The sequence below is a fragment of the Atta colombica genome, unplaced genomic scaffold (genome assembly GCF_001594045.1).
Source record: "Atta colombica isolate Treedump-2 unplaced genomic scaffold, Acol1.0 scaffold226, whole genome shotgun sequence".
Classification (NCBI taxonomy): domain Eukaryota; kingdom Metazoa; phylum Arthropoda; class Insecta; order Hymenoptera; family Formicidae; genus Atta; species Atta colombica.
Genome location: NW_017259323.1, coordinates 989,892 through 1,007,657, shown reverse-complemented (window position 1 = coordinate 1,007,657; position 17,766 = coordinate 989,892). Strand labels below are relative to the sequence as shown.

The following is a 17,766-nucleotide window of genomic DNA, read 5'->3' as shown; positions in this document are numbered from 1 at the left end:
ATTTATTATATATTATTTATATTTCCTTACCTAATTTAACAAAATCTTGGAATTTTCAATAATAATAAATTCTATAATTATGTCGCAATATAAATATTCATATAAAAGCAACTAAAGTATCAAAAATAAATTTTAATATAGATTTTAATATAGATTAATATATGATTGTAATATATATTTAATAGAACCGTTCAAAACATAAAAACATAACTTTTTATATCAAAGTTAGTCAAATGTGATACTATTTGTACTATATATAAAAAATGAAAAATATTTCTGTCATTAAAATCATCGGAGCTCAACAAGGAAAAAATTATCCTTTTTTATACCGATGATTGCTTTTTTTGATCGTATTTCACGCGTTCGCGATATCTCTATTCTCTTTAAAATAAAATGTTCAAATATACTTTGTATTAAAGTGCAGCGCAATTGAAAAGTTCAGTGCAAAAAAATTAGCTATATTTTTTTAACTTATACTTAATATAGCATTAATATAACATTAATTAAGATAATACAATTTCGAATATCTGATATAATTCTAAATGAAATAAAATAATCCAATTTTCGAAATTCATCTCGAACTTGGTAACCTTGGTCTTATTATGTGGAGAATGTTAAAAGGAATCAAAAAGAAAAATCGCACTTGAACTTTGAAAATTGCATTCAAATTTCCTTTCCAAGAATCGTTCCAAGTTCGAAATTATATCACCTTTTATCCTACAGCATTAATACAGCATAGTTAAAATTGTTTTTTCATTTATATTTTAGAAAATATTTTAACAAAAATATGAAATATGTGAAAATCACTTTTTTCGAAGCTGTCAAAGTTGTCCTTTTGTTACATCAAAAATGCGGAATGTTCGAACGTTAAATTCAATCGAAAAGTCATATTTGCCAAAAATGGTGTTGACAGTTTTTGCATCGAACTCTTTAATTGTTCTATGAGTATTTTTTCGGCTAAGTATTTTATGGCTGCATTCGTGGAGCACACTATTGTGTCATTCTATCTCTGTCATTCATTAGATGTAAAACAAAGCTAGAATGACACAATAATACTGATAACGCGTTCTTCAGCTTGTATATATCGTTGTGTGTGTGTGTGTGTGTGTGTGTGTGTGTGTGCGCGTGCGCGCGTGCGTGCGTGTGTGTGTGTGTGTGTGTGTGTGTGTATCTTCATTAAGTTTTATTTCTATTCAACAATTACAAAGAGAAGTATCTCTTGCCAAAAAAGATTTCTTACAATATCAATAAAAAATCAAAAAATTATTTTGGGACTAATAAATTTCAAATTTTAAATGATCTGAAGACGATCAATTATTGTACAATTATATTTTACAATATTATTAATACTTCTTCTAGAAATTCAATATAATTTTATATAATCAAATTGGCAATAATTTAGTTATGAGTTTAATATTTTGAGTTTAATGTAATTTCGATTTTGATTTACCTAACTGTTATTAGTGATATGGGTATCAATTGTATTCGACAAAATTTGTAATAAGAATCAGTTGACCTCACACTGAGCAAGCTAACAATAAGATTTACTGAAGACGAATTCTATACTTTTCTAGAATGGACAGCACTTCTTTATCTGAACAGCTATCGCTCTATGTGAAAAAAGAGTACATTTTTTTATTAGTTTTTATTAGTTTTTTCAAAGATAAATGTAATCAAAAGTGACCATTCAGCTTTATTATTCACCATTAATTTTGGTAACGTATTTTATTTATATAGCTAAAAATCAATCGTTATAAATTGGCACGTATTGAGCAATGTACCCACAACAGACAGATCAATATTTTACGGATTGAACAATATATTTCAAAGAACTTTTGATTGACACATATACTACACAAATCCTCAATATTGCTTTCAAACTATCAATAATATTGTCAAATATTTCATAATTTGATTGTTTAGGAATCGCTTATAAAAAAATTAAAAAATCAAATTATTTTAAAATTTCCTTTTTATAAAATTTCCATTTTATGTTGTTTTTAACACAATTGTTTTTACAAGTACAAAAACACATTCTCCTGTTAAAAAAATTTTATAATAATTCATAAAACGATTAGTGATTGAATATATTCTGAAATTCAATCGACAATAATTGTGCTATAGAATTTAAAAAAATTCATGCATTTTATTATCAATATTTCCACTTTATTTATGGTTCTATTTGTTGATTTTTCCACCCCTAAATTTCTTTGCCTGCACAATAAATAAGGTCAGAATCAGAAGAAATATGTTTGCTCTCTTTATTCGTCTTTGTTTGCGTGCTCCTTAATAAGAGCCATTTCGCGCGTCGCAGGACCTTGCAGTCACAGCTTATTTAGCCAGCTGTAAAAACAGATCACATTTCCGCGCTAAAACTAACTTGTGCGAAAGCTGATTCACGCTGCACAAAGTAACTATATCGCTGGATTTGTCTCCTGATTCCACTTTTCAAGTCAACAGCGAGAAACAAATCCTATTTTTGTCATCATTTTAAACAAACAAGATATTTCAATATACATATAAGTCGGCAAATACTAACTAATTGGTCTATCATTTATTGTAAAAATAAGACACAAAAAAAATTTTAACAAATAAATATTAAACAAATAAATATTAAAAATAACGGGCAAATGAAAGAGTAATTCCGCAGAAATCATTGCGTAATCTTATAAAAGTATATTCATATCTTCATTAACTTGATTACAATCAGTTCGAATATTTCGAACTATCTTCAGCGAAATAAAAACGATAGGTATAAAAATAAAAAACCGCATTAGAAAAATAAGATAAATAGAAGAAGAAACATTTTCGATGTTTATTAAAATCATCTTATATATTCTTTAGATATTTTTGTTCATTTGCAAGTATTATTAACAAAAAAATATAATTGTCTCTTTATTTTTCCTTCTTAATACGTGATATTCATAATACATGAAAATATTCTGCTCTTATAAAACTCTTAGAGCTACCACACACAAAATGACATAAGCTGCATAAGATCAATGATCGTCTAACAAAAAGACGTCGATATTGATTTGCATAAGATGTTCACTGATCAGCGGTCTTATGCTATGTTTATGCAGCTTATGTCATTTTGTGTGTGATGACCATTAGACTAGTCTCTGTTACTCCATAGTGTTTTGTTTAATTTTGGGATGTAATGGATTAGAGTTTTGTTCATCGCGTATTTCATTTTTAGACATTTAATGTTTAATTTTTATATATTGTAGAACGCTGACGAGAATATCGAAAGCTCAAAGTGTTAATACTTTCCTAAGTTATTATTCACAAATTATAGATAAGAGTTTAATATTACATAAAATGTCTTGAAAATTTTGTATAATTTGCTTGTCGAAAATACTATGTTCTTTTTGAAGGAAATCCTTCAAAAGCTGACTTTCTTCTTTGGTAGTCCATGTTTAATCTTGAGATACAACGGATTAAAACTCTGTGTTGCAATATTTTACAATGTCGAGCTAGTTATGTGAAATAATGAAACTCGCGGGAGGATTGAGAGAAACGGACAAAAGGCCGACGAGTTTCGGTGTATTTTAGCAAAAGAGCGGAAAGGACCGTATGAGAAGAATCATGCGGCAAAGTAATTTCATCCTCACACACGGAAGCGGAAATGCACGGGCTGGGATCGCGCTACGGCACATAATGAAACGGTACTGTGCAGTGCATCCGAATTTTCCGAAAGTTTATTCCGTTCGTTGCTCTACGACCTTTTGCAGTTGCAACGAAACCAGATTGTGACACGCGAATTTTGTGCCTATCTTTTTCTTTTTTCTTTAATCTATTTTATTACTTTTTTTCATGTCGTTGGCAATGCAACGATATCTGATTTATGCATTTCGCGTGATGGAAATGAAAGAAATATAATAGATACACATAAAGTTCTCTGGGAAACCCATTTAAATAAATAAATAATCATTGTACACATTCACGTCGAATAATGTGTGAGCTTGCGAAAATATATTTTATGAAGTAAGATGAGAAAACAGAGAGATGGTTTAAATTTGCTGTCACATCTTCTTTATATGATGGATATGATTTCAATTTAGATTGACAAAAGATTAGCAATTAAGTTAGTTAAACATTGAAATGTTAATAATATTTATATTATAATTAATTAAAATTAATCAAAGAACTTTTTTTTGTAACAAATTAATATCTTTAATTTAATTAAACGCTACAATTCGGGAACGCAGTATATCATAGACATTTTAAGAATTTATAAATTCATTTTGATAGACAGCAAATAAATATACAAAACATGTACAGATTTTTTTAGAATATGGCAACAAGTTACACAAAATAATTTAATTAATATAATATTACAAAGTTATAAGAGAAAGGATATTTATATCCTCCTCAGAATTTAAATCACCTTGTTTTTGATTTATAGTCGAGAATTGTAAATTATTTTTTGCAAACTCGATTTCGCAAACTGACATAAAAATGAAGATCTATCGTAAAACGATACAGACGGTTTCCTATCGAACTAAACACAATAAATGTCCGCGATTAACCTTAAACCATGGAAGCAGTATTTTTTCATTAAGACTTTTCCATGATTTTTCTCTTTATCAATTTGAAAAAAATTTTTCGTTAATGTCATTGTTACAACTTTGCCATAAAACGTATTATGTAAATCGCTCATTCATTCATGAAAAGGGCAAGATCGATAACCGAAAAAACATTGATCACCACAGGATTGCAAGTATTATAATGATAGATGTAAGAAGAGTTTTGATTTGAGCAGCGAAGAGAAGGTATGTAACAACGTCGCTCTATCCGGGTTTGTTCTGTCCTACTTCGTTTCTGGAGGAACAGCTTTTGTTCACTCTTGCCTGCCGATTCCCCTCTGGATCGGATCAGATTACCAGCCACGCTGAGGCGCTTTATCCCGAGAAATGCGGGTTTCCATTGCACCGAATCGACGACGTAATGGGATTGAGGGTAACGACGAGCGATGCAATACCGACTTCATACGCTCCCACGTTTTGTTCTCCTTCCCTTTCCCTCATCCGCGTTCGTCCTCATCTGTCCTTTTCTTGGTTTAACATACGATCCAACTGGCCTCCTTCGTTTCTCTTTGGCATTGAACGATTTTGTATCCGAATAGGATTCTCTTGCGGCAGGGTTGCGAAAAGAGATGCAAGCAAACGATCCTTCAATTTACTCTCTTTTTGGGTCGAATTTTTAGTTCACACGCGCGAAACGTTTTGCACGTGTGAACTTTGCGCGACCTGAGTGCGAATTCTGCTCGGATTAATTAAGCTTGTACGAGGTTGAGCTTACTATGCACCATAGATGAAGCAATGAATATTTCAAGTTAGTATTCCAACAGGTAGCGGCTAATGCTGAAGTAGAAGGTTTCACGTGTCCAACCCTTGTCTTCTATGACATTGGGTCGTTATTAAAGTTTTTAAATTTATTAAACATGTAGATTAAGTTTATTACATAATTTATATTAAAAATGTATTTATTGTTGTTATTATTGCTATTATAATTATAAATTGCTATTTCTTTCATCGCAATTAAAGAATTTTAATATAATCGGAACTTATTGCTCTGAATATTTATCAATTTAATTGATTAGAAAATTAAATTCTTCTAATCCAAAAATTAAAAATATAACTAACCTAATTAATTATTTTATTAAAGTATTATAATGTAAAAAATAAAAAATTACGATATAAAAATATCTGATTACGCTGTATCTGTAATTTATTTCTTTTTGCACATTGCAGCATTGTTACGGTTTTATAAAGTTTATAAAAGTGCATATCCATCAAAGGAACACAGAGCAACATTTTTGTTTCTATAAAAGTTGCCTGTTTCTAAAAAAAGTTAAAAAAAATTCAGTATGTTTTTCGATGTTCTGTATGCTCATTATCGCCAAAAATATAAGTTGTTTACGTATAGAAGCAGCATATATAGGCAACAACGGACAACATTCTGTTTCTAGAACTTCTGTTGCTTCAATAACATATCATGCACATCATGTGCTTTACGGAATGCAGCTTTTATTGGTCTGGCGAATACAATAGTTGTGGACAAATTGTTGTTTCAGTAACTAGAACAAAACTGAAATGTTCCTTTGAACTGAGTTTATTTGGTGGAGACAAATTGTTTCTATTAATTACTATTAGTTACTATAAATTTTCTATTAGTTACTATAAATTATTATTATTTCTAGCAACAATAGGCAAAAAAAATTCCTCAATGTTGATCCTTTGATGGATGAGCACATTAAATCTGACTTTAAATGTATAAGATATATAATATATAAATTAGAATTGTGTAAACATTTTGTTGTTGGAAATATTAGACAATTATAAAAATTAAAAAACGACTTATCATTTTCCAAAAGAAAATAATAAATTTTAAATTAAACAAATTGATTCAATTTCACTCACCCGTAACAACGACGTTGATTTTCTTAACTAGCGGAGGATGCGTGGCGACTTGGCACTGATACAACCCCGAGTCGCGTGGGTTCGCATAAAGTATTTGCAGTCTCCAATTACTAGGATATCTATGAAATCAAACAAGAAAGAACAAGATGATAGAAAATAATCTCTAAGATTCAGCTGAGAAATAAAATAGCCACAAAAGATACATGCATTCTCTGACGGTATTGACGTAGATACATTTGTAATTTGCAATATAGTAATCTGCAATGAAGGAAAATTGACATTTTATTTTCTAAGAAAGACTTCTATAATAATGCGTTCAGCTTCAATGAATGGAAACGGTAATGTCATGGTGCGAGACTTCAACATTACAACATGATCGATTCTGATTTTTATAGCACATAAAACGGCTGATTTAATTCTAGCGAAAGAAGACGAAAGCGAAATTCTTCATCTTTGCAAATGGCGACATCGAATTCGTTCCAACGACAATAAAAATCAACTGATTGTGAGATGATAATTCAACTCTGACGACGCGATTACGTGGTTGGCTGCTGTGAATGATAATAACGAATTATGATAATGACATTGACAATTTCGCCGCAGAGATTCTCTGATCGTTGAAACCGCGCTGTAATTCCGTGAATTCCTACTTTAAAAGTAATAAAATTATTCTATGAAATGATTCCAACCTCGATTATTGTTTTTTTCATAAAATCAATACAGATAAATAAAGGAAGTTATTACTTACCGAAAATTAAGACTGATTCTTTGATCGTTGCTATACGGCGTTCTGCCTACTGTTAACAGACGAAAGAAATCCTTATTATGCTGCAACCACGTTACCTATAAAAAAAAAACAATATTATCATTATCAGTAAGTTTTTTCGTCGAACTATCATGTATTTATTTTTATTACTATTAGTCTCTTCAAAATTAAATAATCACACAGCATTTTTTTATTTCATACGATCATTTCAAGATATTTAAAATTTAAATTTTTCAAGGAATTATTATGATTTCTGAAACAAATGCAACGAAAATATATCAAGAGATTACGCGTGCATGTAGGTTGAAAATTAATAATTCCTTTTGCTTTTAGATTTCCAAAAAGACAGCTAGCAATTTCTGCGCGAAGCTTCGTGTATGTCAGCAATAAATGTAGACAATTTACGCGAAGCTCGGTATTCGCCCAAGGAAGTGTTGATTTAAGGCTCACACGATACGATTATTAAACAATAGTATATAGAAATTAAATGATATCAAACTCGTATGTATAACAATTGCTTTTTAAAAAAACAAGTAGATATAATCACAGTTTAATTATTTCGAATTTACTTTAAAAACTGCATAAAAAGAATTAATTTTCATCAATTCTTTTGTCTCTTATTTTTATATCAAACTTTTTATTAAATTCTAGTCAATTATTTCATTACTGTCAAATATTTAACAGTACGGTAGTCATGTTTTTGTCACTTAATCCTTTGAGGAAGTTTTCTAATAAAGTAGCTTATAGAAGATCTTACATTTAACTTTCGAAAGGTTTTCGGAGTCATTGAATTTGAGTCTGGTCTCAAAATTCTAAAATTCAAATTTAAAAAAATATCTGATTATCGTAAAACTTGATTTTAGAGAATTCTTGATCTTTCTGAATTTGAATGTAGCCTGTAGAAAATATCGAATTTCAAAAAGATAGATAATTAGATAAAGATAAATAAAGATAAATAAAGATAAATAAATAAAGATAGAAAATAGATAAAGATAAATAAAGAGCCCCCATGAAGGGGGCTCTAATGTCACAGGGTTCATGATCAAAGTTTGAAAGTTAGTTTGGAAATCAGTGTACTAATTGTTTATGTATTACTGATGAATTTCAAATAAGGCAAAATTGAAAACTTGATGTTATATACAATGTAATTAAAAACTCTCTAAAATCAAGTTTTGTAATAATCAAATTATTTTTTAAAAATTCTGTCCATATCGAATTCATCACTTTGAATTTTTTATTTTTAACCTCAGGTTCAAATAAAATATTATCAAATTACTCCATACAAGTTTCAAAAAATTAAACAAGAAATTTACGACATAAAATAGGGTAACCCCAAATAGAATCGCCGATCTACAGAGTTAAGTAAAAATTTCCAAATATGATCGCAATTTATCTAATTAACTGAGCAAAACTGTGAAAATTTTGGTACGGTTTATAATTGATTTTGTAATTGTTGTAGCAAAACTAAAACTTACATAGTGCAATCTGGCTTTTACGCTGTCTATAGCGATGTTTCCGCTATATCCTTTTTCTGCACAAAGTTTTCTCTCGAGATTCGACCTCATACCATACGTGCCAACCGATGCAATAACGGGATATCACAGGACAAGTTATCACGGTTTGTCATCGCGGATAAAAGTCTATTTCGCGAAAACTTAACGTTGACGACGGAAATATTAACCGTCCGGAGGATTTCGTAGATACGCCGAATTATATTATGGAGAACTTTCCATCGAAGGAAAAACGGAGAAAATGATTTCTGGGCGAATCACGTACAGGTCATTACGATGGCCGAATTAAATTTGTCGTCAAAAAAGTTATCTGGATAAAAGTCAGTAAGTTCAAGAACAGTCGCTATAATAGTTCTTTAACGAAATTAATAAGAGTTCAACTTTTGTTAAAATGGCGTGACGCCAGAAGGAAATAAATCGTATAAAAGTATCTTTAAAACCAACCACATGGCTTATAAATATTAAAAGTACATTTAATATATGTCAGATAATAAATTATTCTAATTTTATTACATTTTCTAATTAAATAACAGTTAAGTACGAACTTATCTTCATTTCTATTTAAAAGTTTAAATTAAAAATTAAATTAATCTCACGTATAATTCATAACGTATAATATATTTCGTTTTTCTTTTCATTAAAGTATCAAGTTACAAAAAAAAATTTAGATCTTAATTTAAAAATACAATGTTTCTAATTTTATTCCTCTTTCTCGACAAAGTATTTTTGAACCGTGTGATATCGCTTTCAGTATAATTACAAATGTACTATGTATTTTATGTAATAATGCCTATATTATAAAAGAATCATTTTCTCTATTCAAAAAGTCATGATTGTGCGAGTAAACATTTAATACAAACAAATATTTCCTCGAGTAATCTTTCTCCTCGACATCTTAAGTAGCCGTTTTACTGAAAGGACTGAAATGACTTGGCAAACGGCATGAGCGATATTTCATAATTAAGTGCCCTTTGAGCTATTTGCTATTCTTGGAGCGCGCGGCGCTTTATGCTACACGCATATTTCTCGTATACCAACTTAGGTGACATTTGCGCGACATGCACACACGTCTCGAATCGGGAGCACTCGTTTTCGTTCCTTGGCATTGCCGTCCCACCGCAATCGGTTTCCCATTACGTATTCCGTGGAATATGAATCCCACGGGAATCTCAAACGCCCGTGTCTCGGAACTTCAAACCGTCCAAGCGCGACGAGGAGCAAATGGACATAGAAATCAAGGAGAAAGGGACAGGGAGATAGCACTGATTGAAATGCGAAAACTTTCGTAACGACAAGACAGACGAGATCGTACACGCAGCAGACACTAACAAACGATGTTTGCAATTATAATCTGCGCTTCTGCTTACTCGATGCTGCATCTTGTATTCTTGCTTTACTATCTCGATCATTGCACTTTCCCCTTGATTCATTATTTAACGGAAAAAAATGCATGATCTTCTTGATTAGACTAACTGAGCTCGCGCAATCTCTCGATTTTCTTTTCCTTAATTTCCTAGGCTTTAATTATTTCCTTAAGTTTAATAAAATAAAGAAAATTAATTTTAAATTATGGAAAATCAAATAAAAGGATTATACGAAGATTCGATTATTCCAAGACGAGGAGAAACGAGGTTTATTCTTTTTAGCTGAACTTCTTACATAGTTTACCCCTCTTTCTTCCTTTTTTTCTCTACGTTAAAGAAAAAACAAAAAGTTTGAAAAATGAACTGTACAAAAGTTCAGCTAAAAAAATGATCCTAATATACAAGAAGTGCGGTTAAAGTCTCATTACAAATGCTTTCAATAAAAAAAAATTTTACTAATTCCAGTTAAAAATGAATATTCTGTTTCATGCAAGCGAATTTGCAATAAAAAAAATTGAACAAAATTTTTATATAAAAAAAGATCATTTTGAATTTTTTAAATAATATAATAATGTAATTTTTTTCATATTGCAAAGGATTTTTAAACGAATTCAAAGCACTATCGGGAATGTCACTCACGTGTTAAGCATTAAGTGCTAACAATAAGTATCAAACAAGTGTTACGAGCACATGTGTGAATTACTGACTAATCCACTGTCCAACAGAATATAACACAACGTCAACAGATATTAAAAACAAGGAACGTTTCCTGCATGCTATTCATCGCTTTTGCTGCGTAACATTCTGGATTATTGCACGACAAACTGTCATCGATGAAAAATATCTGACTCAACACATCAATTTTTTTCCTTTATTATTTATCCTTTTGTTGTATGACAGGTTGCGGTTTATAAAGTTATAACAAAAATTCGATCATTTTACGTTATTTGAAATTTTTCTTAACATAGAAAAAAAATTAACAAGATTAACACAGTGAATAAAGCAACTCACCTTTTTATCACCTAGCATGCCGATCTTGCAGTCCAACAAAACAGTACTGCCGATTCTCGCGGTGACGTTTATCTCTCGGTCACCGTCTTCGAAATATGGACCGAATTTTCCGAAAGCGCTATCGACGCTAGGCAAGACGAACTTTCTGCCCGACAACGTCCTGTGAGTGGTTATCTGGAACTGATCACGACCGCGCTCCGTTTCGAGAGTCCTGATCGACGGTTTAATCTCGTAGAAGGCCTTCGTTGACTTGCCAGTCAGTAGCAAGTTATTCGCCGGTTTAGTCTGATTTTTTTTGGTTTCGCTGAGTTTTCTCGTTTCGTCCATGTGACCGACGCTAGTTTTCCCCTGTTGTCGGCTGTCCTGATAGTCTTCCTCCTTTTCATCTGGTGGCGGTACTTGGAATGAGATCGCTCTGATATCTTGCGCGTTTTTCTGCTCGCCGTATCTTGCTTCCGTAACGTCTTCCTCTTTCGCTACCGATATCAATGTCAGCCAATCGTCTTTTGGCTTTTCCATCTTGGAGTCGTTCATTCCTTGAACATTTTCGTGGTCCAACTTCATTGCCAAAGCCTCTTCCGCCTGTTCCGAGTTCTCGATCCTCTTCGAGGCGAATATCATTTGATCGTCTATATAAGTCTTCGACGCATTCTCGAAATGCGGATCCACTACGGGAACGAGCGAGGGCAAATCCTTTATTGAATACTCAACCGTGAAAGCAGAAATGACTTCCTCGAGAGCTGTTGTGTCGTTGCCGCGAGACCAACTGGCGGTTTCGATAGTGCGATTCTTCACGATTCTCTCGTCGAGGCGTTGATTTTCCTCATCAAGATGATTAATGCCACGCTCGATGGCACCATTCTCCGCTTCTGCGAGAAGAAAACAAACAATCATGTTAATGATAAGTAAGTTAAATCGAAACGGATGTATGTGGATGGTGGGCGGGAAATGTAAGGGTGAACACAGGTTCGTCGGTCGTGTCGAGGGTGAATCGACATGCCGACGAGGCGGAGCGTTCACTGCGCCGAGATTTATGACTTGGAACGGAATAGGATGATCTCCGGTCGGAGAGCGAAGATTTAAATGTGGACGTAAGAAGTGCGACTAGAAGTTTTATGGGACATTTAAAAGCTCCCAGAGGAGAGCCAATAAATGGCCAATCAAAATCTCAGATCTAAAAATGTTATAAAGTGAGACAGTACATTCGAATTGTTTCATAGATAAATATGTAAACTCGGGAATATTACTAAATTCAATTATACCTTCATTCAACTAACATCTGTGTATTTCTGTGACGAAGGCAGACACAATACTTTTAACAACAAGAAGATTAATAAGGTTATATAATTTGTACAATATTTCCAATAATTCTAAGCTATCGTTTCCGTAACGTAGAACAAAAGCCGAAAATCTGCGCGACATCCTGTTCACTTGAAAATATTCCATGCGAAAGCCACGTGATAATAACAGTGTAACTCCTTTGTACACTACATAGCAACATGTATTTTCACGAAACAAAAGTGCTACAGGTTTACTTCCGCAGGAATTTCATTTCGCGAGCGTGCGTATCACGATCGTACTTTTATTTACGAAAGCGCTGGCAAAGTTTCCGGTATAAGGTTTCGTTTCTCCTGTGGCTTCGATCGCAATCAAAGTCCATGAGAAAACTCGTGATAAACAAGTCTTTTGAAAACTTCACTCGGCGCTTTCTGTCATCTAACGAAATTTACTTCAACGCGATCAACATTTCTCTTTATAGGATTAAAACTGTTCTATTGTTAACAAAAGTGGATGGCTTTTTCATGGAATAGGTACAATAGAAAGTCCATACACATATATCAACTATATTTTTGGACGATTTATTGTAAATCGAAAACTTTACGTCGAGTAAGATAAAACTTATAAAAGAGCCACTTTGTTAGTCATAAAGATACAAAAAAAAGTTTAACGAAAGATTAAATGATGTACATTTAAATATATAATTATGAGAATATGAAATTCTTCTAAATAAATTTTGTAAGAAAATAAAAATATATTCTACATTTGTATAATTTTTTATATTCAAGTAGAATTAATACCTTAATGTATTATTTTATTTACAGAAACGATCTATAGAATTTTCTAAAAAAATATATTCGTAATAATAAAAACTTTCACGCTGTAGTGTTATTTATTGTGCAATAAAACCGTATCGTCACGAGCGTAGATTTGTTGATGTTCTCGTACACGTCGTACGATGTCTCACAATCGTCGTAATCCTATTTACGCAAGTGGATATTGCTCTCACAACAGTAATAGTTGCTATAAATATAGAGCGATTATCTCACTGTTATATTTGTTCATGGTGAAAACGAAGAGAATTATATTGCTATCTATTGTGACTTTTGTCAGAAAATGCTCTCCCTCTATATCTGTCATTTTGTCATTACTCGAAACTACAGGCTTTTATATAGTTCTTCAGGCATTTGTTCTTCAATTTTCTCTACTTCGTCACAAGACGCCACATCAGTTCAGCCTTATCCCTTTCATCTTCGCAACTCTTGCGGAAAATTGAAGATCACCACAGAAGGAAGAAAAATGTACCTACCATGTACTCTTCTTGTCAAATCTTTCAGCGTTAGTATATTTTAAATACAAATTAATTTTGTTTGTATTGACATCATCAAGAATGTTTCAAAATTATCAAACTGTTAATAATTTGTAAAAATTTTTAATTTAGAAAAAATTAATCATACATTTTCAATATCTTTACTTAAAAAATTATAATATTTCTGATACAAACTAATGTTCGTGAGAAAAAAAAATTTATATTAGCTAAAAAATTCCATGAATATGATTTATAAAAGATATTCAATCAGCAAATATTCAATTAGAGCAAATCATTTTCCAAATTTTTATAGCTTTCTATAACTTTAAATTAAAATTTATTTCTTGTATAACTAATTTGTGTTTTAAATATTCTTTTTTAGAGCTATTTTTACCTTGACAATCACTATTGCTGTATACAAGTTTGTAAAAATTTCCAAAATCACCGATCTCGCCGATTGTCCGGAAAATGTGCAAACGTCAGCGAACCGATATATACCGCGATATTTGGCGTTGGCGATCTTGTTTAGACGAATCGATATTGCTAGCCATGCCGATAGCACAGGCTGTAATGGCAACAGCAACAGCAACAGCAACGACAACGTGACATTCGTTCGTCGTTCGTCGTTCGTTCGGAAGCAATTTAGCGCGCGCTTTGCGTCGCGAGTGATCGATCGATCGTGTCGAGCAACGCCGTGTAATTTTGGCTACCGACGACGTTCGTAATGATTTATAAAACGGCAGACGTGTATATAGAGATTTCAGTGAAAAATTCGAAGATCGCTAGATTCTCTGGTGCAATTTTTGCTTGCAGACAAATCAATCATAATTTATTTACTTCGTGCTTTTACATAGTCAAGCTATATTCTTAAGAAAATATATAAAATGATTTATAGAATGGCGGATATACAATGATTTCTGTGAGAATTCAAGAAATCTTCTGAACAATTCTTTCTTGTAGAAATTCACTTTATCATCATTTATTTGCTCCATATTTCATATCAACGTTGTTACTTAAAAAGAAATATTTTTGAAATCGACATAGAATTTAAATTGTTATTCCAGCACATTCCAATTCTATTTGATTAATTTCCGATAGTGTTATCAAAGTTATGGCATATTAATCTTTACTTTGTCAGGATTACACGCGTATTACTATTCGTGGCAGTCCGATCTCCGTGAACATGCTCCGAATAACACGTTCTGTGATAACAGATAAGGCGCTCGCTCGTCTCGGGTTTTGCTGCCAATCCGTCCGGGAAAGCTTTTTCTTCAATCTCTCGCGCCCTGAATACAAGCGATTGTGCGAATGATTGATTACCGTCGTACGATACGCCACCACGCTGGTGGTGGCCGGAGCTTAAAAGCGCCATTGCTTTAGGAGTGCAAGTGATTCGCGCAAAATTTCGGCGATTAGCCTGGCGCGATACAGCCCATACCATAAAATGAAGATACTTCGCGTTTGTTCCTTGTGATTGATAGCCTTCGAACGGGCCTGTGTAACCGATGCATAAGTAACGTATCATTTTTCATTCGCCACGTCTGCAAATTTCGCGTCTAATTCCCTTTTCTACTTTCGAGCCGAGCGCGTTTTCAGGCCGCTACGATCGAGCGAACGTGCCGAAGTAACGTGGTGCACCTATCTCTGCGCTCCGCAATTTGTCAGCAAGGATTTACGCTTGTCACGTGTGATAGACAAATTCGCGAAACGTGCGAAGAAGGAAATTCCGTAGATTATTCCTGTGGGCGCGACAGATGCAGTCCCAGATGGACGTCGGTCTTTGAAGAGTTGAATTAAAAGTAAGTCTTCAGAGTAAAAATCTCTGTGTGATTTGAAAAAAGACAGATATTTTTACAAGGTAATATTAGCAAAATAGAAATGTTTAACTTGTTACAATAATTTTATGATTTTCAATGTAATAATAAATAAAATTCTTTTCTTCAAATTTCCGTTTATATAAGCTTATATCTCAAATAATTAAAAATCTAAAATTGAACGAATACATTAATTATTTCTTTATCATTATTTGTGACATCATTTACATAGTTTCGAATGTATGTGTTACATAATTTACATCGTACATAATTTATATCAATTATATTATGTTCAATATTACAGGTACTTTTGTTCTGAATGTCATTTCTGGCAAGTATATAAAATTATATATAAAATTATATTAATATTGACATAATTTAATACTATAAATCTATTGTGCAGATAATAAAATCTTTTTTTTATTTTTTATCGATTATAATAAGAACACATTTTGATCTATTTGCTTTTTTATAATCAGAATTTTTTACTAAAATCATATTTACTTAAACCAACTAATGCTTATTTGTTTGTTCCTTTTATAGAAAAAGAAACATATCACTTAAAATTGGAGTTGTTATGATTCATGAAAATGATAATGCTTTTAGTTGTAAAAAAGCTGGCAACATTAAGCGCATCTCGTTATCCGGTACTTTCAGGTTTCGTAGGGTGCGCGGAACTGCGTAAAAGGGCATTCGCGTACCAAATGGTGATTGCTAGGAAACGCAAGAAAGTAAATTCCGGTGGGGTTATCTCCGTCTAAAGACTATATAGAACAACTGGTACGGTAGCTATAGAAGAATTTCGCCCTCTTTATTCCTCCAAGCACAGTCGTTTTCCGTTGTTCTCGACGCTATGGCACAATTAGACATTTAGATTAATTAAAAATTCTTGCATCCCCCGTTAAACTGAGACAAATGAATCATTCATTTGTTCGCAATTATATTCTATCGAGATTAGTCAATCAAAAAAGTATTATAAATTTATTGCAAGCAGAGAATTTGTAGTGCGAATTGAATTTATAGTGCGTATAGTAATCTTAATTTTAATACAATGAAATCATTTGATTTTTAATTTTATATAATTTTTATTTATATTTTTTCAATAATAATAAATAAAATCGCATTAGTCGAATATGAAAGTAGAAAAGTAGGTACTCAAAATTAAATTAATTTTGAGTAAACAAACTAATTAAATTAAGTTAATATTTTTATTATATTGTATTCGATTATATTATAATAAATTATATAAGTTTTAGCAGGCGTTTTATAAACTAGTATTAAAATTAAAAACGTCAAGCAAAACTGCACAATGAATCGCCTACCTGACGTAGTGACAGTAATCATGATAGAGATAATGGCGATGACGCCGAGCACCGAGGCGCTCGGCTGCATTCTCCAACCGATCATCTCGAGGATCCACGCAATCTCAACCTTCAGGAACCTGCTCCATCTCGTTCATCTTCTTTCTAGACAAAAAAAAGAATGTCCTCCTATTAATGATAAAAATCGAATAAATAGTAAAAATACAAATTAATTTTCAGAATTATAATACATATTCGACAAAAAAGGATGTAAAGGTAATAAATTCATTTTAATATATTTCTTATAATGTGTGTGATCACAAATAGAATATATTTTTCTTCTAAAAAATGAACAAAAACAAAATATTCAAAATCTTTTGTAAAATATAAATATATTTTTAACATATCTTTATGTGTTTGCATTTATTCTTTAGAAAAAAAACATTTTTCTGTAAAATAATGTTCCTAAAATTATTCCTAAATTATTTGTATTATCTCGCTAAAAACATATTTCCAATTAATTTCAGCATAACACAATGAGAACATATTTTTAACATAAAACTATCTTCGCGAGATCGAGTATCGAAATCATAAAACTGTTGTTTTGTCTTAAGGTGGTAGAATTAAAGTTCGTTACAGGATTGAATTTCCAACTAAGTGTTGTTAAAAAAGTGGGGAGGATTGAATTTCCAACTAAGTGTTGTTAAAAAAGTGAGAGGTTGATATCGTAACTTCTACAACTCAAGTTTTAATCGCCGATTGTAATGGGTACTGTAACAGTAGACAAACTTCCATATCGTTATATATTGTTGTAAAAATGCAATATTATATCTTCTTCTTACAAATTACAAAATAAAAAAAATAGGAAAATATAAAAAAAATAATAACGATCTTTTTGTGTATAATAAACAATACAAATTATTAGAAATATTTTTTAACACGAGTTTATATAATTATTTAGACACTATAACATTTTATATATAACAT

The 17,766-nt window shown here is 31.7% G+C and overlaps 1 protein-coding gene across 2 annotated transcripts in view; it reads right to left on the bottom strand.

Annotated features, from left to right (window-relative positions):
• The window catches only part of LOC108688178, a 57,969-nt gene extending 41,076 nt beyond the window's left edge, over positions 1–16,893 (bottom strand). For both annotated transcript variants that reach the window (XM_018194324.1, XM_018194323.1), the window contains exons 1-4: positions 16,801–16,893; positions 11,078–11,946; positions 7,174–7,268; positions 6,426–6,544 (exon numbers count right to left, since the gene is read on the bottom strand). In XM_018194324.1, coding sequence (XP_018049813.1) covers positions 6,426–6,544; positions 7,174–7,268; positions 11,078–11,946; positions 16,801–16,885 — 1,168 coding nt within the window. In that variant the 5' untranslated portion in view covers positions 16,886–16,893. The remainder of the gene's footprint in view (positions 1–6,425; positions 6,545–7,173; positions 7,269–11,077; positions 11,947–16,800) is intronic.
• Between the last annotated feature and the right edge of the window lie 873 nt (positions 16,894–17,766).